This window comes from Stomoxys calcitrans, chromosome 5 (assembly GCF_963082655.1).
Source record: "Stomoxys calcitrans chromosome 5, idStoCalc2.1, whole genome shotgun sequence".
NCBI lineage: Eukaryota > Metazoa > Arthropoda > Insecta > Diptera > Muscidae > Stomoxys > Stomoxys calcitrans.
Genome location: NC_081556.1, coordinates 43,322,147 through 43,347,836, shown reverse-complemented (window position 1 = coordinate 43,347,836; position 25,690 = coordinate 43,322,147). Strand labels below are relative to the sequence as shown.

Genomic DNA, 25,690 nt, shown 5'->3' with positions numbered 1-25,690 from the left:
TCGTTAATACCAATAGCAGTTGGTTACAATCAATAAACAGATAATACCAGTCGATAAAAAGCAAACGATAACACATAATGACAGCTGAGAGTACATCTAGTGCTGGCCTATGACAAATGCTGGCAAACTATCGATATTCGCAACATGGTTGTAGCGAGCAAGCGATCGGTCCATTGGACCAGAACGAGGGTCCAAAGGACATATCGCCGCGGGAACATGATGCCCACTTGTTATTTAAAGACGCCAATAACTCGCATTGTCATATCTTGCATCATAGGCACTCAATATTTGTGCGAAAAACCGGTGCCGCCCGGCCACTGAGACCCTCCGCTCGATACCGCCGTCCGCGACTGCCGTTGCAGGTACTATATATGGAGCATTCCACTATACGCAACCTGTGGACGCGCCCGGTAACTCGCAGCTATGCTTCTCGGTACAACAACACACAGATCGGACCTCAATGTTCCGGCCTGTATAGTGCTCCCAGCTATCCCGTGTCGGGCGGCGTCTGGGTGGTCGGACTATATGACTCCCCCAACTGCTCCCGTGCGGCAATATACACAACAGCAAAATTCCAGCCTTAGTATTGCCGGGCCAGTGAGGGAATGTGTATCTAATAGAATTTATGAGGCAAAAGAGAAAAATTGGTTGCTGCAATGCAATGATGGCATACGGAGTGGAGGTGGGTTTTGGCCTTCGTGATATACCATTCCGTGCAGTATAGACCCATTTCGCCTACGCCTGGCGCTATTGATGTCTACATGGAATGTTTGGGGATAGCAGTCAAGTCCGGCACTGCCGAGATGGGACTGTACAACGTTTACGTGCCGCCGGGTGGTAGTTGTGACCCAGATGGGCAAGCTCAAAAGTACCTCATAAAAGATTTTATGAGGCAAAAGAAAATATTGGTTGCTGCAATCCAGCAGAAACAGTTGACCAACACCTGCAGCCTAGACAGTTGTCACGGATACAATGGCATACGGAGTGGAGGTAGGTTTTGGCCTTCGTGATATACCATTCCGTGCAGTATATACCCATTTCGCCTACGCCTAGCGCTAGTGACCTCCACATGGAATGTTTGGGGATAGCAGTCAAGTCTGGTACTGCCGAGATGCGACTATACAACGTTTACGTGCCCCCGGGTAGTAGTTGCGACCCAGTTGGGCAAGCTCACGCGCTTGTGCCCAGTTGGGCAAGCTCACAAGCGCGTCATTAGTGAGCTGCTGTCGGGCCATAATGGTCTGGTTCTAGGAGTCTTTAACACGCATCAGCTACAAGGCTTGACGAGGATCGCCATAACATCGAAGACGCCGACGGCGACGACGACGACGACAACGCTTGTGATCCACTGCAGTTTATGTTCGCACCAGGCCTTGCAATATATTCAGTGCGACTATACTTCCGTAATGACGTGAGGCCAGAGAAAGTTCGGAGATGCACCCACTCCATGCACCGGTTACACCTCACCGACACCTAACGATGAAGGAGGCAGTTCAGGCAAACCGAACAGAACCAGTGACCGAGGTTCTTTTCAATCCCGACACGGACCAGAAGCTTGCGGGGAAGGCACTCCGGGACGTGCCTCTCCCATTTCATCCGATTGAACTGATCAGCCAAAAGCGGCACCAGGTAGTCTGCCTCTGTCTGTAGTATCGCCTGAAATACACTATCACCTCCTCAAAGCTACTCAAGGCTTCTCTAGCCATAAATGATGAGCATTCAATCAACTACATTATTACAAGATTTCATTGTCTCTGTGAATACCGTCGAATGGTGTAAAAAATGCGTTTTTATCAAAAGTCTCAACTTGTCCTCCGTTCTCTTTGCTCTACCTCCCATGTAGTCTATTAACGATTCAGTTTAGACATGCGTGTTTGAGAGAAACTTTTTCATCTTCGCAACGTCGTTCCGGGAGGTTTGTTTTACTGATCTGATATGATCATCCTATCGTATTCCATGAGCCGTGTATATTACGCATCCAAATAAACTGCCGCTCTTTTACGATGTGCTCTGTTATAAAGTTTGTGGACTTCTTGCCCAATGTTGCAAGACTCCCCGGTCATCCGGCGTTTTTAATGAGCTGATTTCCTTTCTCGAAGAGGGCAATTATCTTCGAAAGGCCCTACCCTGACATTGTCGCCAATGTCTTCTATGCTTAGGCAATCTAAAGTACCTTGCCCAAGTCTTCCTCTGAATAGACATCCGAATTTTTTCTAGCTAGTTTTCATTTTTTTTTCCCGCCGTGCTATTCTAAACCTAATGCAGCGGCGAATAAGAACTGACTCCTATAGGGACTCAAGACGTAAATTCGATAGATTGGTTTATGCGGGAGTCCTCTTTTGGGACCTATTCGGATCATGGATACGATACTGGAGGTCATAACAGAAGTCATATGCAATATCTCAGTTAAATAAAAAAAAATTGAGCCTTCTGTGTTTCAAGAAGTCTATCAGAAGATCGTTTTATACCTGTCAAATTACAACGAACATTTCTATAAAAATCAAATATTAAAAATCAAATTATTTCAACGAAATCAAAATTTTCACCATAAAATTTTTGTTTCTCTGAATATTCAAAATTGAATTTAAATAAAAAAAAATTTAAGACAAATTTTAGGGTTGGCACAAACTATGAATCCAATATTAAAATCCAATAGAAATACTTATAAAAGTTAAATGCTCGACAAAATCTTCCTCATTGCTATGTATAGATTTATCTAAAACACTACTCCTTGAAAGTATTCTTGATCCACTTCAGATTCTTCAAATATTATTGTTCAAAAAATGTCTCTTGAAACTTGTTCATTTGCATATACAATGCAAGAGCATTGGCAAAATTTCCTATTTTCCCAAATAAGATGTAATGGTAACCATGAGATTATAATTCCAAACATCATGCCAACTTACCTTCATCGCGAAATAGTTCATCCTTAAGATTGGGCAAAAATTCTCCTATGCGCTTCCAAGTGAGTTCCCATAAGTCCATGCGCAGTGAACCATCGTTGTTGTGGAAAACACGCACCGAATGCATTACCAACAACATATTCTTGAGAATCTCTTGCATTTGTTCGGACAACATATCCGAACCAACTTTCATAAACTTCTCAATATAATCCAAAATTTGTATCCAAAGATCATTGAAGGCATTGCCCAATTCAATGAGTGGTGTTAGATGATCTAAAAACACTTTGGACATTATAGTCGCCGTGCGTATTCTCGACTCTTCCAACAGAACTTGATCCAAGTGTGCCACAGCCGGACTCTCTGGCAATAATTCATTGAGCAGTGGGAAAAGAACCTGTTGGAAGCATGATGCCCATTCCGTACCAGATAGTGTTTGCAGATCATGTACCAACAGAGCACGTAAGCAAGAGATGGCATAGGTTCTTACTTCACGTCTTCGATCCATGGCCAAACGGGCAATACCCTGCAGCAAAGGACACCAACGTTGTGCCCACAAAGCCGAGCATTGAGGAACTGCACAGCCCTCTTCGGCCCACCAACGGAAAATCTGAGCTGTTCGTGTGTATAGAGTGTACATAAGAACCAGCAGTTGAAAGGATAGCGTTTCATAGCGTTGCGCCAGATCGGATTCATCAACGCTCTCACCTTCCATGCCCACATCGATGCCAGAACTACCATCTTCACCATGTTTGTTGCGCTCATTAGAACGATCATTACGTCTATTATTAGGTTTTTTCTTTTGATTGCCAGCGGCAGCCAGTGCTGCTTCAATTCTACGACGTTGACGTATTCCACCATCTCGACATGCCTCCACAAATGTGCGTATGCATCTTACACAACTTTCAAAGTTATAGGGTGTTATGTGGGCCACATTACGCACAATGAAAGCCAAAGAGTCCCAACATTTGAATAATGCAAATGGCATGTGATCCAAGAGTTTACAATTATACACTAAGTTCGATAACACTGGGGGACCAAGTGAATCCGGAGGAGATTGTGGTCTGTGGGAGAGAAAAAAACCAAAAGTGAAGGCATAAAAAGTCCATAAAAAACATACATTCTAAATAAAGGCACAAATGTTGGCCCCATGGCAGTATCGGAGTTACGGATTATTATTACCTATTATTAAAAGCCATTTGGTACAATAGTACCTTTGATAAAATACGATAATATCCGATAAGACACATTGACAGCAGATAAAATCGAAAGCAGCCTAAGATATGCAATAGCATGTTCCAGAATAAGATAAATCTCGATAACAAACGATAATTAAGTTATTAATATCGATATAAGGCGATAGCATTTGATTAAACAACACAATAGCCGAAAAACTCGATATCTATCGATAAATTGATATAAAAAGCCTATAACAGCCAATTAAATGTGATAAAAATCGATAATATACGAACACGGCTAATTACAACAACATTCGTTAGCTACCGATAAAATGCAATAACATTTGATTACAATCAACAGCAGAAAATACGCCATAAAATCAATAAAACGTTTTTTAGTCCATTTGGTACAAGAGTACCTTTGATGACATACGTTAATAACCGATAGAACGCATTAACAGCAGATAAAATCGAAAGCAGCCTAAGATATGCAATACTATATCACAGAATTCGATAACAGCGGATAATGGGATTTTAAATCCCGATTATATACAAACACCATAATAGCCAAAAAAAAACTCGATATCTGCCAATAAATTGTTAAACAAAGCCTATGACAGATAATTAAATGCGATAAAATTCGATGACATGCGAAACCCGCAATTACCATCGATAATTTTCGATGATAGCCAACAACACGCGAAAACTACCGATAAAACGCAATAACAGTGGATTACAATCAATAGCATAGAAAACGCCTTAAAATTGATGATACTATTTTTAAGGCCATTTGGTAAAATATTACCTTTAATAAATTACGTTAATAATAACATCCGATAATTTGTCGAAAAATTGCTGTAAAAACCCTAATGGGGTCTATACATGGCACATCATAATGCGTGGTCATTGTAATAGTATTGGTAAAAAAGGGTGTATGGGTCACATGTACACATAACCATGTCATCAGTTATGGCTGAAAATCAAAACATTTAATTTTTTCGATGATTGCCCACTATCAATAACCGTTTACAAAGAAATGTGTAATCATTACTTGACAGAGATTAAAAAACAAGTTCTGTCCAAAATAAATGAGATATACAAGTATAAAATGAGAATAAAAGTATAGAGAATTAAATAAAATCAAAGAAAAGAAAAATCGATATAAAGTTTTTGGCAAAAGCTGTAATCAACACGTACACACGATAAGTACGATCATGATGTGCCTATAAACTGCCCATTAGACAGCCAATTAAATGCAAAAAAAAATCGACAATATGCCAAATCGGCTAATTACCATCGATACAAAGCAATAACTTTCGAAGATAGCCAATAACACGCGTTAGCTATCGATAAAACACAATTACAATAAAACACATGATTACAATCAAAACCAGCAGAGAATACGCAATAAAGTCGATAATAGCCCATTTGGTGCAATAGAAATTTTGATAAAATACTACATATGATATCTAACAAGACAAAGATAAAATTGAAAGCGTCCTAAAATATGCAATAGCAAGTCACGAAATACGATAAAATTCGATAACAGCCGATGATATACGAGAATGTGGAAATAAATCCCGATAATATACGATGACACTCAATTAACACCATAAAAGCCGACAAATTCGATATCGTTCTATAAATTGCTATAAAAAGCCTTTAACAGCCAATTAAATGCGATAAAAATCGATAGTATGTGGAATCGGCTAATTACAACCCATACAAAAGCAAAAATTTTCGAAAATGGCCAATAACACGCGATAGCTACCGATAAAAACCAATTACAGTTGATTACAATAAAAAACCGGAGAGAATACGCCAGAAAGTCTAATATACGCAATAACGCTATACTTACACGCAGGAGTTGCCGATAACATTTGATAAAAGACAACAACTGCCAAAGATGGTCAATTTACGTAATATGATATAAGCTAATAAACAAACGAAACCAGCCACGACAACTGTCGATAAAAGTCAATTAAAAGATGATACTACTCCATAATAAGCGATAATAGGTCGATAAAAGTCTATTGCTTGCCGTAGTCCCATCAATGAGTGCTATTCGATTAAATTTAAGTTCAATGATAAGGTGCCTCCATTTTATAGCTAAGTCCGAACAGCGTACCGCAGTGGGATACCTCTTTGTTGAGAAGTTTTTTCATGGCTGTCATATCAAATACAGTACCTCACGAATGTCACCATCGCTTTGTTTCAATGTTCCCGCCAGGATTCAAACCCAGAAGTTTTAGGGTCATAGGCGGGCATGCTAAGGTCTACGCTACTGCGGCATACTAACACTTCTATAAAGCATAATAAAACGGTGTTTGTAGCCAAAGCCGCCGATGACTTTTGATATCAATCGATAAACCATCAAGCACAGTAAATTCCTTGAAAAAAAGCCAAAATAAATCGATAACTGCCAATAAAAATTAATAACACGTAGTAGCATGCGAAAATGGCCAAAGGCACGCGACAACAATCAATATCGCAACGAAGATAACCAGCAACACGATAAAAACTAATAACACGTAGTAGCATGCGAAAACGCCCAAAGACGCGCGACAACAATCAATATCGCAACGAACATATGAAATCTGCCGATAACAGGAAATAAGTGATTACAACAAATAACTTAACAAAAGAGCACGATAACAGATGCGATAACTTTCGATATCAACAATAAAAAACCACAAAAGACCGATTAATATCGATTAAAGCCTAAAGCGATAATAACTTAAAAAATTGTCGCCAACAATCGATAAATCTAACAGTCGAAGATGATGCTAAACCTAGCCAAAAAGGGCATAGATTAAGCAAATACATAACATATGAAAATCAGAATATAAGTGATAACAGCCGATAACAACGTACAATTTATCGATTACAATTGATAAACCTAACACTTGCAGATAGCCAAGCTACACCAACCGATAACACACAATAAGTCAATTGCCGTTAACTTTCGATAAAAGCCCCGTTAACTGCCAATAACAACTAATGCATAGCTAGTATCGAACGATTGTTGTTGTTGTAGCAGTGTGTTGACTATAACAACCTATACATAGCTAATATCAAGCTATTAAACTGATAATGTAAATGCCGATAATGTACGATAACAGAACCTAACAAGCGATAGCTGCCGATAACATGCAAAAAGTGCCCGACACAGGATAACGTTGAGCATCACGCAAACTGGTACGTTGAACTCCGATTATGTGGTGTTCATCGTTATCACCAAAAGCTTAGCTGAAAGCCACCGGACACGTCCACAGGTTGCTCGTTTACCTTTAGGAGCTTGACGAGAATCGCTACCTGTGGTGGTTATTACAACAAAAAAACATGAATAACGCCTAGTAGCATGCAAAAACAGCCGATAACATGCGATAACAATCGTAACGACAATAGCAAATAACACGTGATGGCTCCCGATAACACGTAATTAGTGATTACAGCCAACAATTGAATAAAAGCAAACGATAACAGCTGGGATAACTTTCGATATCAATAATAAAAAGATAACAAAAAGCCGATTAATATCGGTAAATAATATTAAAGACAATATAACATCATACGATTATTTAAATAGCTATATTTCGCGACAACAAAAAATGACAATTGATATCGGCCGATAACACGCAATAAATAAAAAATAACGCAATAGCTGTTTTATTTGAGTACTACATGGTCCAAATCATAATCGGCCACGATACTTGCGATAAAAATCGATTATAGGTTATACCATAAAACCATTGACAGCCGATAGCAACTGATAAGACAAAAAAATATGCCGATAACTTGCGCCATAATCACACTTTAGGCATGATAATAGTCATTAAAATGCTTACTTATAGCCATTCTATACAAAACACAAAAAATGTATCAGTAATATAATTTAACCATACCTTGAGGCTGCCAAATCCGTATCCTTATTAACCAAAATCCAATTCTCAGCCGTAGGACTAGAGGGAAATGGACTGCTTGTATTAGAATTCTGTGTTTGTCCTTGTTTTGGCACCGCCTGTTTGCCACTCAATTCCGAATCTGATATATAACCCCTATCCGGTAGGCCAGAATCATCTTCACTGCTTAAAGCTCCATCTGATTTTGCAGCCAATCCATTTGGCACTGGCAACGAGGCATCATCGTATTCTGGAGGCTCTGCACCTGCTCCCACACACTCCAGTATGGTGAAGACAATTTGCCAATCCTGCTCAGAGTGTATATTTTGAGCTGAGGTTTTGAGAAGTTCATACATGCCTATGGAAATTTGTTTGGATATTCTCAAAAGTACCGCAGGCTTTAGCATCAACAACATTTTCAATGATTTCAAAACAATGGGACACAATTCCTCATTGCGCATTAGATAGATGGCCAATTTAAGCATGGCAACTATACAACGATTCAGTAGATAATCATAGCCACAAGAGGAACCTCCCATCAGCAACAGGTACATTTGATCACGAACAGCTGGCCAAAGGGGAATCATGCGATCGCGATTGTAAATAACGATTTTCACCAGGAATTCCATCCAAAAGACCACAACATCTTCGCCATAAGGCATGCCAATTGATTTGTGAGCACTGGGAGCTTTTAGGGAACTCAAAACCTGTTTCAACAGCTCTTGCAAGGACTCTAATTGAACAAATTTCGATTCTTGGATCATCTGATCTAGTTGGCATTCTTTTATACATTTTTTGCCAATCTTTATAAATAACTGCTTTTCGTAGGAGGGCTCACGTTGGCCCTCTGAGGACAGATACGAATATAGACTGGAAAATATGGCGGATTCTTGCTTCTGGCTAGGTTTTTCCAATATCAGTTGGGCTTTGCCCGAGGGCTCACAGAAATCTTCGACTTCCATGAGAGATTTTGGCAGCAACTTCAAACGGAAAAGTTGCAAATACAAATCCAGTATATGACGCCAGCCATCTCTCAAACAGTCACCATAATCATGGACCAAAGCAAAGACGGTTCGCATAGCAGCTTGAGCCTTGAGATTAAGCCCAAAGTTGACAGCTTGCACAATTTCATTGGGTGCAGGGTGTGTGGTCTCTTGTTGGGCCGAACTTAAGATGCTGGTGAATTTGCATAGGGTTAGAATCAAAGCATCGAAATCCTCGTGTAGCCCATAAAATCCAAAGATAGCTGCACATTTGGTAAAACCTGGGAAGAAACAGAAAATTGCCTTCAAAATATTGCAATTCTAACATTAAAAAGAGAAATTACCTGTCAATGTCCTTTGATAACCATTTTCACTGCTCTTATCGAACATAAAGCTTAGAGAGCTTAGGGAAGGACCCCATATAACATTGAATATTTCCATGTCATAAGTGGAGTCGTGTACATAGGTAAAGGCTCCATCCGAACCAGCACCACGTCTTAGCAAAACTTTCCATAGGTAATTTTCACGCACCAAACCGGTTTGTTCGGCAGGCATGACTATTTCATCATTTCTAAGGAAGAATAAACAAGATTTTATTGATGTTTTTGTATTGTCAGATTTTTAAAATTCATACTTTATGGCATTAAAGATGGTGGCCAACAAATCCTGATCATAATCTATACCCCCATTGAGACCCCTAAGATTCTTAAGGAAATCTTCTTGGGTCATGGGAATATTGAGACGCTTGGCATTGGAGTTATGTTGGTCCATATTCAACATAATAATGGAATAGGCCAAACTAAAGGCGGCATCTGTATTGGCAAAAGGCTCGCCATTTTGTTTCTGTTATGAAATAAGGAGAAAAGGAAGCGGTGTGAAAAATCAATTCGGTACACACTCATTTACCATACTCACATGCCAATGCTCTGCAAAATGTTCCAATACCAAAAAAATCAATGGAGCCTCGCCGGGCAAACGGAATGTCTCCAAATACAAACGTAGAGCCTGATCAACACGCAATCCCACAAAATCAAAAGACTCCACGAAATTCATTAGTATTTTAGAGTCCACATTCTTTTTCTTCGATATGTATTCGCCAATCATTTTCTTATCCAAGCCAGGATTTTCACGCAAAATTAAGGCAACTTGCATGGGATCAAGTTGCACATTCAAAATACCGTTATCCTGCAGGAATTGTATACCCTTATCGGGCCGTTGATTGAAAAGCTCGGTGCCCTGGCTTAGCAAACGTTTCTTGTTTTTCACCTCTTTCAAATAATCGCCTGTTATGGCTTTCTTTGCAGCCGTATCACCAGACAATAGGCGCAGCCTTGAGGATGTGTTTATAAATTTCGATATATTCTCTACATACTCTTTCTCCTCCGTTGCATTGGTGCCATCATCAATGACTATGCCTTCCAAACCTGAATTGTGACGTGAATGTCTGTGGGATGGAGGAGTTTGGGTATTTGGTCCATTGAAATGTCCATCGTAGCCACCGCTCACATTCTTGGCAGCCACACAATTACCCTCAATGCTGTCAACCACTGATATCAATGTGTCCATAGCTAAAATGTGGGTATTATAAATGGCATTGGTGGCCGAGAGTGTATATTTCGATAGGAGATTTGTAATGCTTTCGAACAAATCACTGCAATACAAATCGCAGTCGTAGTTTATGTAAAGCTCTGTCACAAAACCGGGTATACGCCAAAGCTGCAGCAGATTATCCAATGCCAGCTCACGCATTTCATAGGGGGTTTTGGGATTGTCACTGGCTATGATTTCTGACAATTTCTTGAGGTAGCTTTCCAGCTGGAATTTCAAGTGACCCCTCAGCGATTCAAACATAAGAAAGCAAACTTGCAAATCGGCCGCAAAAATGGTCAAGCGTTCGGAATTCATGAGCTAAAGGAAAACAACAATGAAAGAGTAGCAAAAGTAATATGCTTTAAATCTGAAAACAACTTACGGCAAACAAATTGCGGCATAAATCATCCTTGACCAGCTGCAACAAGGAATCATATTTTCCTATATTATCGGCGCCCACTTCAAAAGCCACCGTAAGCAGGCTCAGACCCATATGCATCATGGTGTCGGTGTTTTGTTTATCCATTGGATTGCATAAAAGTATTAAAAAGCGAAACAATTCTTGTATGCAAGGCAAGCCATAAGGAACCAGCGGAGCCATACCCTCGGAGCCATCAACTGAATTTTGTTGAGTGAACCGAACACCCACAGAATTGATGTACTCACTGCTACCACCCTGCGACTGAGGAGATTGGGGCCTGCCATCCATATGGTCTTCACCTGCATTGTTTTGATTTTCTCCAGGAGAAGCTGGTTCAATGGAAATGGCTGGAGCATTTTGCTCTGTATTTTCTGTTGCTATAGTGCTATCGCCTGTCTCCCCCTCTGCTACTGTTGTAGTCGACGTAGGGGTCTGTGTTATCTTTCCTTGTAAATCCACAATATTACCAGCCGGTGTGGCTGGAGTAGTGGCCAACGGCGGTGCCTTTAAATGATTTATGGTAGCGGGTGTAGCCAGGTTTTGCCCATCTTCACCTGGTGCGGAATGAGTAGATATCTTTCGTAGTTCATCTCCCGTTACCTTAGACAAACTTTGACTACGATGCAGATTCTCCTGGCCCATGGTGGCAGTTTTCACCGCACGCTTTCGTTGTTTTTTATCCTTGTCCATAGATGCCGCCATCATTTGGAATTTTTTTAACAGACCCGATTCACTGCGGTCATCGGCAAATTGTGGCAGACGCATAAACAACAGCAGCACCATATCTTTCAAAGCTTGTTCGGCAGATCGGCGCAGCAGCTCATTGAGACGAGGTTCAAAGCATATTTTAAAGCAGCTCAACATAACCTCGCACACCGACTCATTGGTGAGCACTGAGCCCTCAGGGCTGCGCATCAAGGAGTGCAATACTTCCACAACCCTAAACAAGGTGACACCATCCGAGGACTGGTCAGTGCCCATGAAACGAGCATGGGTTACTGCATCGACAATGTTTTCTACGGTCACAGCCAAATTGGCACAGGTGGGATCTAAAAGGAAGAGTTTACACAAATCAAGCATATCACTTAAACCACTTACAGCTTACCTATTAATCCATAAGAAAGAAATTTATTTATGGCTGACAAGGCCAAACTGGTCACTGCTCCTGTAGTCTCTTCGGTGCGTATGACCTCCAGAAAGGGAGCCAAAAAGACATTTGGATCAATAAGGCGCAGATCTTCAATGCGATTCAGAACTTGTTTTAGACCCATAAACAATTTCATTAAGCCATCTTTCTCCTCATCATAAAGAAAAATAGGCAATAATGAAAACATCAGCATCAACACCCGCAAACAATCACCATACACGCACAATCGCACACACAATCAAATGTATATTTACAAACAACACACAACATACACACAAAGAGGTTCTGGTCGGTCAACCAGCCAACCAACCAACCGACCAACTACATATATACACGTCCATATGTCTTTGAACGGTCAGATATGCTTACCACGTATGCTGAGGCATTCCAACGGGAACCCCTACGCATGGCGGTCATTAAAGTGGACATTTCGCCACGGACCACAAATATGCCATTTCCCGGCAATGACATTGTGTTTTTCTTTCGTTTTTCTGCACACAAATATCTTGCAAAAGTGTTGTTTTCCCAACAAAAGAAAACTCTGTGGAAAATTTTTTTTTTTTTTTTTTTTGGACTTTAATCGAAATGGCAGAGTACGACTCTATATGCCAGGTTGTACTTCCGAAGTTGGTGTCCCCACCAACTGTAAATTAAAACACGTGTATCAAAAATACAGAATTAAAACCAATGTACAGTTATAACTGTACTGTGTATAACGATGACTAAGCATCGAATCCCGAAGCGTCCGCTTCAGACGAATTCTAAATGCAAAGTGGTGGAAAATTTTCTCTTCTTAAAATCGATCGAGGGTGTTGACGGGTAAACGTTTTTCCTTTTTCTATATATTTCTTAGGGTATTTTTATATTTGCATATACATTATTTCACACACAGTTGGGCACAAATTGTATATTTCTATTTGAATTTACATTTTAATATGGTATTTTCTCAATTTTATTCAAATCTTTAACACATATTCCACGCAACACCACCACGACAGAAATTAAAATTTTAGTGATTAGTGATTAAGTGTGTTTATTTGAGTCTTCTTCTTTTTCGATTACATTTGAAATGACTTATCGATTACGTTTAAAATAACATTTAGAACTATTATTGTCTCGTTCTAATACACGATGAATGAATAATGGCTACGTGCTTGACAGTGAAATGTATACATATGGATACGAATATCAAAATAAGATGGAATATGAAAAAGGCTTGCTCTCGGCCTTTACTGTTACGTACAGAGCAAAGAGAGTCTGTTAAAATAATAATTCACTTTACTTATAACTAGATAACAAATACAACGAAATAACAATTTCTGTTAAAACCGTAACTAACAGAATGAAATGGACTAGCCCTTTAATTAATGGAAATGTAAATATCACAGTTGCGTATGTATATATACATGTGTGTAAATAGCGTATTCATTAGCACGTTTTATATATGGGTTGTAGTGTTAAGACGGTGGTTAAACGAATTGAGCAAGCTCATTGTAAGTATTTAAAATACATTTAGATATAAATATACACGTATAACTAAAATAATTTAATATTCCTAGATATTTTTCTTCTCTTCTCTCATCCACGGTGTGATCCTATTATTGTTTTCTTGAAAAATTCAGGAGTGTCGAGGCGGGCTGAAGCGTTGTCATTGTTTTCATTTATTATTGCAACAGGAGAAAGGTAAGCTGAATCAGCCCATGTTGAATTTTCCTCCAATTCATAAATTTCTCTCATTAGGTCATTCTCATGTTCGGCTAACCCTTGAATAAACTTTTCTTGAAGCTTGAAACCATACGCACATAGTGGTTCAATGCCAGATTTATCATAAATGTAAGTGTTAGCATATCTTTTAGTGCGATTTACATAAAATTTATTTACACATTTCCTCAGGATTTTCCTCTCAAATATTTCCAACTCCTTTGCCACAGTAGGGGAAATTGTGAACCAGATTTGGAAACCATAGGCGAGTACCGGTCTTATAGCCACCTTATACAACAGTAACTTTGTAGACTGAGGTAAGTATTTACTGTTTAGGATATAAGAAAAAGAACCTAAAATTCTCTTCGCCTTTTGTAGAACTTCTCTGGCATGCAAGTTGAACTTCAACATCTTGTCAAATGTCACTCCGAGGTATTTTATTCTGGACTCAACAGGAATCGTGACACTATTAAGGGTAAGGTTAAGTGTTTTACTCTGGGGTACCACATATCTTGGACATTTACCAGAGGCGTTCCTAATGCATATTGCTCGGGATTTGGTTGCGTTTATTTTAATGCCCCAAGTATTATAATACTCATTAATGAGTCCGAGGTGTACCGATGCTTTTCCAAGAGCAATTTCAGGGGATTTGTCATGGGCATAAATAAGACAATCATCCGCGTATAAAATTGCCTGTGAGTCCTGTGATGTGTGTGGGAAGTCATGTAAAAATATATTAAAAAGATATGGTGCCAATACACTTCCTTGTGGGACGCCACTACCAACGGCCCCAAAGGCGGACGTTGTACCCTGTATGTCTACACAAAATCTTCTGTTTGTGAAGTAACTAGCCAATATTTTCACAATGTATGGATCAGTGTCCAACTGGACAAGCTTATAGATGATACCTGGGTGATAAACTGAGTCAAAAGCCTTTTCTATGTCGAGTGATATAGCAACAGTGCAGCATTGGTTACGCAGATTGACGATGATATCGTTGTGGAATTTCAATAGTGCATGCTGGGTGGAATGGGTTTTCCTGAAGCCAAACTGGTATTGTGGTATAGGTTCAATAAGATAACCATTTTCAACTTTTTCCTTTAGGACGTTTTCAAACACTTTCCCAATGTTGGACAGAAGGGAAATCGGACGATAATCGGATGGGGTCTTGCAGTCAGGCTTCTTCTTGATAGGGAGTATCTTTGCAACTTTCCAATCTGAAGGAAAGTATCCGTTATTGATGCAATGATTAAAAATAAATGTGAACAGATTTATAGTTGAGTCGGGAAGTTTTTTCAATAGAAAGTTAGAAACTCCATCTAAGCCACTTGATTTCTTATTATTTGTACGTTGGATAATGTCCCTGATCTTTCCAGGGTTCGTGAAATGGAAATTATCATGATTATGCAACGCATTGAACTCATCACTAAATGTATAAATATGGAGAGGAGTAACATTTATACAATTATCTATTCTCAGCTGCAAATCAGCAACTGGATTATGAGGTAGTCTTTGGCGAAATGTCTCTGAGTAGAATTCTTGGAAGTGGCGTGTGATATCGGAACTATTGGTGAGTATGTTGTCGTTCTGGATGATTTGTTGGCAGAACGGTGATTTAACTTTACCAGTTATTTGATAGATTTGTTTAAAAGCGGATGGACCAGGTTTAATATTCTGCAACCTTTTATTGAAATGATTCGCTTGCTCAATGTTGACTGATTCTTTGATAATAATTTTTATCAGTTGTATCTGCTTAGACAATACAGTATATTCACTACTTATTCGGTTTCCCGTGCGGTGGAATATTTTTTTAAGCTCTTTCTGCCAACGCTGTTTAATTTTATATAATTTCCTTGTTTTATCCGAAAGGGGGAATTTATTTTCTTGAAAAGTACTTTGCTTTGAGTGGGCATTATGAATAGAGTGAAAAGATGTTTTGAAATCATTTATCAAAATATCGATTTCGTCATTCCTAAGGTTGGAGTTGGAAAGTGGCATAATGCGGCAAGATGCAGAGTCCAATTCTTGGATAAAGCTGGGCCAGTTCGTGTCCTTATAAGAAGTATATGTTCTTGGAGACCTCAAAAGGAGTTCTGGTTGATCAACCCGGAGAGAAAATTTAATCGGAAAGTGATCCGAGAAAGAAGGCAATGATTCGATGTGGAAATTTGGTGCAGTTCTATTAATCAGGTGTGGACTGACCAAAAAGTGGTCCAGGTATGAGGCGCCATTTGGGTAAGAAGGCACTGAGTCACATAATCGATAAACATCAAGGCTATTATCTTCGAGCCACTTTCGTAACAACTTTCCATTTAAATTTTCGAGTAAATCACCCCATATAGGACTTTTCGAGTTCATATCACCTCCCAATATGAAACCATCAAAATTTCCACAAAGTTGTAGCAGTTTGTTCAGATCAGCCTCATATCTTTGAGGTGGATAATTGCAGGGCACGTAAATTGAACCAATCAAAATCTTTCTACGGGTGTCATCGTTGGCAAATTCAATCTGTACTAACGCAGTACTTATTCCAACATCATTTAAAAATATACGATTAAATTGTATATTATTCTTAATAGCAACTACAACACCAACCGAGGAGTTATTATAGACATAATTGTATCCATCTAATTTTGCTTTTCTATTTCCTTTCAGGTGACATTCTTGAATGAAACCAAAATCAATTCTATTACGATGCAGGCAGTTTTTGAGATCTATCTGGCGACTAGCATCCACCAGAGATCTTACGTTGTAAGTCAAAAATTTTATGAACCTATGGTCCATGATTAATTCGAATTTTATTCAACAGGCGCAAATATTCATTCTTGGCCTCAGTCTTTGGCATTGTTGGATATCCAGATAAAAAAATGTTGATCTCCTGCTCCAGAGTCAACTCTTCAGATTCCAGAAATATGGAAGCTAATTTGAGAAATTGATCAATGACAGGAGGTTTTTGTGGCTGAGCATTGAGCTGCGCAGGACGCGTATGAAATAGATTGGAGAATGTATGGCCTGGTGTCACCATAGATAAGCCTACAGCTCTATTAACGTTATTCTTAGCAAGAGACCTCTCCTCAATTGCCTTAGCTACTCTTTGCCGACGAGCAGCAACATATTTCCTATATGTTGGGCACCCCCGCCAGTTAGCGGGATGGCCCACCTCACCACAGTTGGTGCAATAAGGGTCTGAGGAGTCCTCTCTAGTGCGCTGACATTCCCCGGGCTCGTGCTTCTGATCACACTTGACGCATTTGTACATTGAATTGCAATTCTTTGCAATGTGGCCCCAGCGTTGACACCGCCGGCATTGTATTTCCGAATCTGTTCTCCTCGGCTTTTCCCAGGAGACTATCTGACTCAGCAAGCCTCTGATACCAGAAATATCTGAGAGTTTCTTACCAGGAAATAGAGATACTAAAAACAGGCCCGTATTACTGTTCCTTTGTGTCTTGTACATTGCAACATTTGCCACAGTGTCTGGAATAATTTCATCTAACTCCTCTTTTATATCCTTTATTTCAGTGTCAGCCGTAAGACCTCTTAGAATAAAGGAAGGCTGTTTCAACTCCTTTGGTGTAAATGAATAAGAATGGATGCCCTTTTCTCTCAAAAGGGCCATCATTGAAGAGTGAACGGACGGATCAGAAAAAAATATTTTACTTTTATTCTTATTCATATTTTTTACCTTGAATGAAAACTTAGGTATAGTTTGCCTTAAGGTATCGACAAGCGCCTTAATGTTGACGTTGAAAATAAAAATTGGTGGGCACCATCTTGATGTTGTTTCACCGCTATCGTTGTTGTTGTTTTTAATGCCACTGCCACCCTGGGTGACTTGAGTTGATGAACTAGATGTCGAAGTAAAATCTACTTGAGAAAGGACACTTAAAATGCCGAATGGGTTGTCGTCCGTCTGTTTATGTTTCTTTAATCTTTCTCGAAGTTCATTGGCTTCCAAATCATTTGGACTCACTCCAATTTCTCCATGCTGCCTCTTGTTAGCGCTTGTTTGCGCGCTCATGTTGTTGGTATTTCCAGCTTTCGAATGATTTTGAGATGTTGAAATCTCCACCTCAGCGACACCACAATCCATGTCGTGGGGTATCGAGCCAGGCATCATATATGCAAAAACTGCAATTTAGATGCCTGTTAGTTATGTGTCTTCGTAAAATTTATGATTTATTAAATTTTTTCTGAGATAAACAAAAAATATACGTCTGTCTGATTTCAGGGTTGCCGTGTTTTTTTCCAAAATTAAAATTTTCTGATGACGTTTTCAGGCTGTCAGAATCTTTGAATGAGTGGCAACTCTCATACCATATGGTCAATGTTGCCGTTTCACTGAAAATGCAAGGGAAGTCGGTTTTGACTACTTTTATAACACGGAGTTAAAATATTTTTCTCAAAACCTAATACGGGTTTAAAATAGGTTTATTCCAATGATTTGATAGAACACAAAGATTTAATACGATACATATCCTGCACGTTGGCATCAATCCTTGCTCTGAAGGAAATGGGGCGGCTGCATATGCCGGATAGTAATTGAGACAGAACAACTCTGGTGGCGATCGTTCTCATTCACCCGGTAGCTATTCACCGCATCTGCTACCGCTTGATCTAGAGGTTCTCTCTTACAGTACTGAACCTCTCGCTCTAGATCATGGAGATCCCCAATGAGGGTTCTAAACGGTGGATGATGATTTGGATGGTCCCTGCGATAACAGCCCAGAAGATAATGCTTAGATAGCACGGGTAGGATTTTGTCTCCTGATGAAGGTGATCCACATGAGGAGACGGCCAATCACAGTTCGAAGAGCGGCATTCTGGCAGATCTTAATATTATTACACTGCGTGTAATAATATAAGATCTGCCACACTGGCACTTGTTAACTTACCACTAACCGGCCAATTGCTTTGTATGTGGTCAACAAGGTTTTTTTTTGTCAGCATCCCGAGTGCTGCCGGCAAATGACTTGAGGACCTTGTTTATATTTCGGACTTCATCGCAGATTGCAGTAGCATGCAAGGAGAATTTGTAGGAGCTGTCAAATGTTATCCCAAGTATCTTGGGACACTTGATGGTCGGAATTGCTGCTCTATCTACCCTGAAATTAAACTCCCTTCCCACCCCATGCTTGTTTGTAGGGAACAATGTGGCTTGTAGCGAAACAAGCTGCAAGTTCATTGAGGTAAATGTTTAACCTATCGCCACAGTTACGTTGTGACTCAGGTCCTCTCATCCCTTCTTCCGGGGTTCGAGAGTGACTTAACAGTAGACCACAGCTTGCCTAAACGGTTTCAGCCATCAGAACACTGAAGTGACAGTTGGTGTACTCCCTGAAGCCGACCCAATCAGCCTTCTTCTGATTGATAAACGTACGGCGCTCGGAGGTTATGAAGTCGATGGTGAGTATTATAGGGAGGTCTGATCCCAAAGAAATTACTGTTTGCTTACGCAACTCAGGACATCAAGGACTGCAATGGAAACTTCTGGCGAGCTGCTGCATCTCCTCGTAATGCAAGTGGGGCATCCTCATTCACTGTTCAAGACGGGGATCCTACAATCTGCTTGGTTAGTTTTTCACACTTGAAAACTCATATTTTTCACGATTACGCGGAAACACTACAAAAATCGCAATGATAACATAATACTTTTATTAAAGTTGTTTCATAAGTTTTGGGGAATGTCCTGCTGAATGAAATCAACAAGATTTTTAGCTTAAAAATCTATTATCTAAAATGGTGTTCACGAAAAAATTTCGCGAGAAGCGAACCTAGTACCAACCTTTAGAGGAATCTCCTAGAACCAGGCTATTACGGCCAGACAGTAGTCCACTAATGTCGGGCATTAACGTATTCTTTGAGCATGGCATCGTTTGGGTGACAAGCCATAGCGTAGTAGGAGAAATGAAAGTGCAGGGCAGGGTGGGGATGATGATGAAACGTTAGAGGGTTTCGTATGTCATTGCCTGGCTTTCGCGGGTAACAGACACCGGTACTAAGTTGAGTACACAATAACCTAACCTAATCTTTAAAAATTTTAGGTAAAATTTGTTTTCTTTGACAAAATGCAACATCGCACATTCACGCATTATTTTACCCCACACCATAGGAGCGGGTGTAGTAATTGCATCATTCCGTTTAAAACTCATCAATATATCGGCCCATGTGAAACAATCTTCCGATTTGACTTATTGAGCCTGTAGAGGGTTTGGAATTGCATATATTGGGTTGCCCAAAAAGTAATTGCGGATTTTTCATATAGTCGGCGTTGACAAATTTTTTCACAGCTTGTGACTCTGTAATTGCATTCTTTCTTCTGTCAGTTATCAGCTGTTACTTTTAGCTTGCTTTAGAAAAAAGTTTAAAAAAAGTATATTTGATTAAAGTTCATTCTAAGTTTTATTAAAAACGCATTTATTTTCTTTTAAAAAATCCGCAATTACTTTTTGGACAACCCAATAGAATGAACGGGATGAATAATTTTTGGTATTTAAATTTTTGATAAGGAAATTAAAACGTCCTCTTTGCCTTAATGCTCTTTCTTGCTCACTGTTGCCATACCAAACAATTTGCACTGTTGTCAAAATTTGCAATGACATATTGCAGCAATGTGGCAGCTTTGCTCAAAGCCCATTTGTCAGAGAGGAAAATTGACGTGAATTTTCAGTTCGTGGTCGTGTTGTGGTTTTCTTTTGCAAAAACTGTGAAAATATTGAAATTGGTGAATTCAATTGTGAAAAAATTTAAACATTTACTCGGTATACCGGTGGTGTTTGTGGTCTGGACCATTATCATTTAAAACAAGTGCTACGAACATCATCTAAATCTATGCAATATGGGCAACAGCGATTCTAAACTAAACTTTCGCAAGTCGATTGTGCAGCTGACGCAGAAAAATCAAAAGATCGATGCTGACGACCCATTTTGGGAGCAATTCTGGTGTGGCCATCAGACCTCTTTGGAAGATGTATTTGCTTTGGTGACTGCCTCGGAGATACGCAATATTCGCAACGATAATCCAGCTAATTTGGCCACTTTGTGTTATAAGGCTGTGGAAAAACTTGCGGAGGCGGTCGACAGCAGTTGTCGCACACAGGCCGAGCAGTCTTGTGTTTTGAATTGTGTGCGTTTGCTGATACGTGTTATGCCCTATATATTCGAGGATGATAAGTGGCGTCATTTCTTTTGGAGTAGTTTGCCTGCCCAGGAGCAGCGACATCAAAGGGACGAAGGACATGCTGAGCATGGACAGGTCATGGGTGAGAGTGAGCAGATAACAAATCAAAATCAGACTGTTCCATTGGCCCAGAGCCTGTGGCGGCCGTCACTTTACTGTGACGGCCGCCACAAGGCGACCGGGACCAGAGAAGGCAGAAGAATTGGCAAATATCGATAGTTGTGAATACATCTGGGAGGCCGGTGTGGGTTTTGCTCATTCCCCGCCCAAGAACACCAATATGGAGCGAAGACGTACGGAATTATTGAAACTATTGCTGACGTGTTTCTCAGAGCCCATGTATAGGGCACCCCAACCTGCAGACGAACCCAATAAATGGATTGCTTACTTTACCTCAGCCGATAATCGTCATGCACTGCCCCTTTTCACCTCCTTCTTGAATACAGTATGTGCTTATGATCCTGTGGGTTTCGGTGTACCCTATAACCATTTACTATTTACGGACACCACTGAGGCCTTGGTGGAAGCCTGTCTGCAAATCTTGATTGTTACGCTGGACCATGACATGATTGTGCAGCAGCAACACCAACTGGAGCTACAACGACATGGTAAAGCCGGCATGGGACCAGGTCCCTACGATGATGTGTGTGGTGATAATCTCTTCATCAACTACTTGTCGAGGGTACATCGCGATGAAGATTTCAATTTCATATTGAAGGGCATTACACGTTTGCTAAACAATCCCTTGGTGCAAAATTACTTGCCCAACTCAACCAAAGGTCTGCATTGTCATCAGGAATTGTTGATTTTATTTTGGAAGATTTGTGACTATAACAAGAAGTTTTTGTATTTCGTTTTAAAGAGCTCCGACGTTTTGGATATTCTCATACCCATACTCTATCATTTGAATTATTCGCGTGCCGATCAATCGAAGGTGGGCCTGATGCATATAGGTGTCTTCATATTGCTTTTGTTGTCAGGTTAGTAAACGCAGGCGGACATAACTATCCAATGTTGCTAATGTGGCTATTGTTTTGTCTTTTTCTTTCTAAGGCGAGCGTAATTTCGGTGTGCGCTTGAACAAACCCTACACAGCAACTGTGCCGATGGATATACCCGTGTTTACGGGCACCCACGCTGACCTCTTGATAACCGTATTCCATAAGATCATCGCTACCGGTCATCAACGTTTGCAGCCCTTATTCGACTGTTTGCTCACCATCTTGGTGAATGTTTCGCCCTACCTTAAGACTTTGTCCATGGTGGCTAGTGTGAAACTTTTGCATTTATTAGAGGCTTTTAGCACACCATGGTTCTTACTCTCAGCTCCGAGTAATCATCATTTGGTGTTTTTCTTGTTGGAGATTTTCAACAACATCATACAGTACCAATTTGATGGGAATTCCAATTTGGTGTACACCATAATACGCAAGCGACATGTATTTCATGCCATGGCAAATTTGCCCTCCGACATGGCGGGCATTGCCAAGTGCTTAAGTGGACGCAAGGTGGGAAAATTTAATTTACCCCCGGTACGACAAAAAAGGATAACAACAGTGGTGCAAAACTTCCAGAACAATCAATTGCCAGATTGTGAGGAGGAGGACGACGATGAAGATGATGTGGAGGAAGAGGGTAATGCTGTCAAGAATGGCCCAAACAGCCATAGCAGTGTGGAATCAGAAACGGAATCCCAACAACAAACGGGTGAGGAGCAAATGGAGGTTGCTTTTCCAGCGATGCCTGCAGAGCCGGGTACATTGAAAGCATCGCTGCCTGATACACCAGCTTTACATCAAATGACTGAAAGAGAGCAAGCCCATCCAGGCAATAACTCCGCTGACCAAACGCCGACAATTGATGGCACTTCGGATATTGTGGGTTTTGAAAAGGCCAGTGAAAAATCTCCCACAAAGTCTCCGACCAACAGTCCCAATGGCAATGTAGAACGAGATGAGAAATCAGTTAGCCGTCTTTCCGTAGCCCATCGCAGCAGTATTCGCATGGTCCACCAGCCATCGATGGAGGTGTGGACTCCCACCCCCGAATGGATTGTGTCTTGGCGTTCCAAACTACCTTTGCAAACAATTATGCGTCTGCTGCAGGTCTTAGTCCCCCAGGTGGAGAAAATATGCATTGACAAAGGGCTAACCGATGAGTCGGAAATATTAAAGTTCTTGCAACATGGTACACTGGTGGGTCTGCTGCCAGTGCCCCATCCCATTCTTATACGAAAGTACCAGGCCAATGCTGGCACAACGGCTTGGTTCCGCACATACATTTGGGGTGTCATCTATCTGCGAAATGTTGAACCAGCCATTTGGTACGACACCGAAGTAAAGCTATTCGAAATCCAAAGAGTCTAATAGGTGTAGGAAAACCACAAATCTCACTATAACTATTAAGGGCTTTAATTTAACTCCACTTTTCCCAGTCTTAGTAATACATACTATACACAACATGACAAAAACGCTCAAAAATCGACGTCTGCTTTTGTTTGGTTAATTTGATTACATATGACGACGTACATATTTACAACAGAAAGCAAAACACACAACACGCCCCAAACACAAAGAAAAATCAATAGCCCCTTATCGCTTATTTATTTTTTATCAAATGGCACTTGAAATAGAGGTAACCATTATGGGTCGTCTAATTGTTTTATGTGCCTCCCCAACATTGCTATCTTAACAATGAATTTACCTCGATGTATATATACTAGATACTCTTTAACAACAATCCTTTACCACAAATACCCAAAAACACACCACCAATCCATATACTAGATGATATGTGATGCTTATTTATGTTAGTGTATACTCCCATAACTTTAGCTTGTCGTTTTTTGTTTGTCCTAAATGTAAGTGCAATTTTTTGTTAGTTTCAATTTTTAAGAAAAAGAAAAAAACCAATCGCTAGAATTCCGTTAAAATCTACACAACAAGTATTTATAAAAAGAAACGAAAAGGAAATTATGATATACTATATACAGAGAAATACTTATATTCCATATTATTATTGTATCGTGTTACAAATAAATCAAAATACATATGTATCTCTTACACCAGATATTTATGATTTACAATTTTTTCTTATTTCAACTAGTGGCAGATTTATTTGAATTTAACAGCTTGTTTTTCTGGCCACTTCATCATGGCCAGCTGATGATGTGTCAACACAGGGTTGCCACTTGTCGCCATTACTTTAGGCACGAACAGTGTTGGGCAAAAGTGTGTTAACACTTGAAGTTAAATATGCAAATAGCAATAATAAAAAGAAATGCGATCAGAATATGCATTTTCAACAATAAATATTGGAAAGTAGATTATGTGATTAAGGACAATGAGAGCTCTAGCTTCACGGATGACTTCATGATGGAAACGGGAACGAAATTGCGGTTCTACTACGATACAATTGATATCGAGATGTGGAGAATGCTGAACTGTATTTTACGGGGTAAGCAGGCCAACCTAGGCAATATGGGTCACAAATGAAATTGATTAGCAGATTACGAATATGTAAACAAAGGTTCAAAATGTTGACCCTTCGGGGTCTTCAGAATATGGAACCCTCTTAAACCTATATAAAGGGTGATTTTTTTGAGGTTAGGATTTTCATGCATTAGTATTTGACAGATCACGTGGGATTTCAGACATGGTGTCAAAGAGAAAGATGCTCAGTATGCTTTGACATTTCATCATGAATAGACTTACTAACGAGCAACGCTTGCAAATCATTGAATTTTATTACCAAAATCAGTGTTCGGTTCGAAATGTGTTCATTCACCGTAACGTTGCGTCCAACAGCATCTTTGAAAAAATACGGTCCAATGATTCCACCAGCGTACAAACCACACCAAACAGTGCATTTTTCGGGATGCATGGGCAGTTCTTGAACGGCTTCTGGTTGCTCTTCACTCCAAATGCGGCAAAAATCACCCTTTATTTGTTTTAATTAAGAGCCCTTCTAGAGCTTAATTTCTTGCATATTCTTAATCTAGTCGTTCATAACTTTAATTTGATACCCATATAAAGGGTGATTTTTTTGAGGTTAGGATTTTCATGCATTAGTATTTGACAGATCACGTGGGATTTCAGACATGGTGTCAAAGAGAAAGATGCTCAGTATGCTTTGACATTTCATCATGAATAGACTTACTAACGAGCAACGCTTGCAAATCATTGAATTTTATTACCAAAATCAGTGTTCGGTTCGAAATGTGTTCAAATTTTGACAAATTTTGTTCAGCGATGAGGCTCATTTATATGCGTTATATAAACCAAATACAGAGCTTGAAGAACGAAACACAGTTGCTACTGTAAAACATGGTGGAGGTGGTTTAATGGTATGGGGGTGTATGGCGGCTTCAGGAGCGGGAAATCTTGAAATTATTAATGGAGTAATGGATCATAAGTATTACATTGACATTTTAAAGAGGAATTTAAAAGATAGTGCTGTAAAACTTGGGCTTGGTAATAGCTTTCAATATTATCAAGATAATGACGCCAAACATTCTGCTTTAAATACCAAGATGTGGATGCTGTATAACTGCCCCAAAGTCATTAAAACTCCTCCTCAAAGTCCCGACTTGAACCCAATTGAACATCTTTGGGAACATCTCGAACGCAAATTGAGAACGCGCAATTTTTCGAGCAAGAGTCAAATGCAACAGGTGATAATGGAGGAAT

General features: G+C 39.9%; 1 protein-coding gene and 1 pseudogene across 1 annotated transcript; one reads left to right on the top strand and one right to left on the bottom strand.

Annotated features, from left to right (window-relative positions):
• Positions 1-2,733: 2,733 nt before the first annotated feature.
• LOC131997649 (Golgi-specific brefeldin A-resistance guanine nucleotide exchange factor 1-like) lies at positions 2,734-12,894 on the bottom strand. The gene is made up of 9 exons (XM_059368834.1): positions 12,491-12,894; positions 12,080-12,278; positions 10,936-12,023; positions 9,879-10,871; positions 9,598-9,806; positions 9,308-9,534; positions 7,984-9,244; positions 2,907-3,964; positions 2,734-2,840 (listed from the first exon to the last, which is right to left on the bottom strand). Exons 1-9 carry the CDS (start codon positions 12,590-12,592, stop codon positions 2,770-2,772), a joined length of 5,208 nt encoding a protein of 1,735 aa, XP_059224817.1. The 5' UTR covers positions 12,593-12,894; the 3' UTR covers positions 2,734-2,769.
• Positions 12,895-20,463: 7,569 nt separating this feature from the next.
• LOC131998075 (protein HID1-like) lies at positions 20,464-24,071 on the top strand (annotated as a pseudogene).
• Positions 24,072-25,690: the final 1,619 nt, after the last annotated feature.

What these genes read in the sequence shown, in the direction of transcription:
- LOC131997649 (XM_059368834.1), bottom strand. Translation starts at nt 12,592, where the DNA reads ATGTCATTGCCGGGAAATGGCATATTTGTGGTCCGTGGCGAAATGTCC. An exon ending in TCTTTCTTATGGATTAATAG is followed by an intron (nt 12,024 to 12,079) that starts GTAAGCTGTAAG and finishes TCTTCCTTTTAG; the next exon opens with ATCCCACCTGTGCCAATTTG. An exon ending in TATGCCGCAATTTGTTTGCC is followed by an intron (nt 10,872 to 10,935) that starts GTAAGTTGTTTT and finishes GTTTTCCTTTAG; the next exon opens with CTCATGAATTCCGAACGCTT.